The 2,088-nt window shown below is 29.0% G+C and overlaps 1 protein-coding gene across 1 annotated transcript in view; it reads right to left on the bottom strand.

Moving 5' to 3' along the window:
* Window positions 1–2,088, bottom strand: part of LOC106460096 (E3 ubiquitin-protein ligase HUWE1-like) — a 165,843-nt gene that overhangs the window by 114,608 nt on the left and 49,147 nt on the right. Inside the window, 2 exon segments of the mRNA XM_022386717.1 lie at window positions 815–903; window positions 1,258–1,319. Coding sequence (XP_022242425.1) covers window positions 815–903; window positions 1,258–1,319 — 151 coding nt within the window.

The raw sequence follows: 2,088 nt of genomic DNA, 5'->3' as shown, positions 1-2,088 counted from the left end.
CCCCATTTACTTGTCTTTCAGCATCAATTTGTCTTTTTAACTGCTTATTCAGGAGCTTCTTTTCACCATGTCAATTGTTTTTCAAGTTATCCTAATTTTTGCTAAGCTTTATTGATTTTATCATGCCATCCATCTACTTTTCTTTCTCTTACTAAGCAACATTTTCTTTCTGACATTGTTCCTGAACTATTTTATTTACAACTTTAGTGTATAATTTATTTCATAGATGGTGTTAGAAGTGTTCATTTTAAATGCAAATCTGAGATGGCTTAATGCTGTAAACATGCCATCTTTTAATTCAAATTTCAACCAATATCTCAAATCCCTGATTTAATCTATAATAGTATTGAAAGAGCATGCTGTATATATGATTATTTATAAAGAAGAAAAAAGTTTTGATGAAATTTGGTAGAAAAACTAAAATGAATCCCCTAAAAGATCCAGTTGAAATGAACAAATAGACAAGTTTGGCAGTAATTTCAATGAAGTTGATGTCAAACGAAAGTTATGTTTTATGCCACACATAGCATGGGCAACTTTTCTGATAGCTTGTTTTCAGTTGACCTGTGTGGCAAATGGCACATACATACATTATATCCCCATCCCCATGAAGCAAATGAAATAAATACTGGAAGAAGCTTGGATACATATTTGAAATAACTAGTACTGTTCAAATGTAGGACTTGATTCTTTATTAATACACATAATTCATCAGCATTTTTAACATACATAACTTATCAACAAATACCTATCACTTACCACAGCTTACTACTTTTATATATATACATAGTTTTCACTGGAGTATTTTTCTTACCAGTTAAAGACTGAATGCAACTTCTAACTAATACTGGAAGAAATCCATGGTATGATGAAGCTCCTGTTGCATCAATGATTGAATTTAACCTATAAAAATGTGTGTAGATACAAGTTTTATGAACATACTCATAATACAAACAAATGTAAAAGAACTAAATGATAATTTTTAAATACATTTAAACAAAGTACTTGATTAAGAACTATAACAGATGACAGACATATTTTCAAGCTTCACAAAAGTAATTTTTTTATGTGCAAAAACAAAATGGACTTACACAAAACACTTGAGAAAGCTGAATAATCATACAGAGTATCACTGAATACATTATTTGGAATAAAAAAATCAAGTTTATAATTCTAACAAGATAACTTAACAATAAATTTAACTACAGTAATAGGGTTAAGGCAAATATAAAAAAAATAAATTCATAATTTACTTACTTTGGGGTTCTGTCCAAATGAATAATTGAAGTCAATGTCCTCAAAGATGCTGCTTTGATTTCCTGAAAACAAGTTATCAAATTTTATCTCCTCCAATTTAACCATGTTAATGGACAGCTAGTGCTCTGTCCTCTTAATAACTATCTAACACTGTACATCCTATGGCTAATTTTTAAGGTTACAAATAAAAAGTACAATGTAAAGTAACCTAGCTGCAGCCAATTCAGTTTTAATCAATCATGTAGTGTTAAATGAGATAAAACTTTAACTAATTTTATTTGTTGAGATGAACTGTAGTGTTGATTACTCAGTATACAACACAAAACAATTTAGTCTATAACTAAAATTATGTTAAAGTTCAAGTTAATTTGTTGTTGTTTTTTAAATATATATTCCCTTATATCAATGTTACTGTTATTACTCAAGATACATCTCATTACAGTAGACATAAAACCTATGGTTAAGTACTTCGAAGTCTAAGATTCAACAGCTACATCTTTCTCCTGTCAGTGCTATGCAGCAGCTGTTGTCATTTGATGTTCCTAAATTATTAAGATTTCTTGGTTTTTGGTGCAACATGGGTGACAAGTTGAAGACATCTACCATATTTTTTGGTGTATAAGACACTTTTTTACCCCAAAATTTGATGTCAAAATCTGTTTGCGTCCTATACACCGAAGGTATGAATAATATATATGTATACGATATACACAACCCATGTATAAATATATTTAAATAGGCATGCATAGTTTACTTCAACTGAATGTGTTATTTATAATGTAAGTAGTTTTTTTTCTTTTAAAAACATAACTATTTATAATGCTCCCTAAA

Source organism: Limulus polyphemus, unplaced genomic scaffold (assembly GCF_000517525.1).
Source record: "Limulus polyphemus unplaced genomic scaffold, Limulus_polyphemus-2.1.2 Scaffold707, whole genome shotgun sequence".
NCBI classification, from domain to species: domain Eukaryota; kingdom Metazoa; phylum Arthropoda; class Merostomata; order Xiphosura; family Limulidae; genus Limulus; species Limulus polyphemus.
The sequence above is the reverse complement of the archived record's forward strand: the minus strand, read 5'-3'. Positions and strand labels throughout refer to the sequence as shown.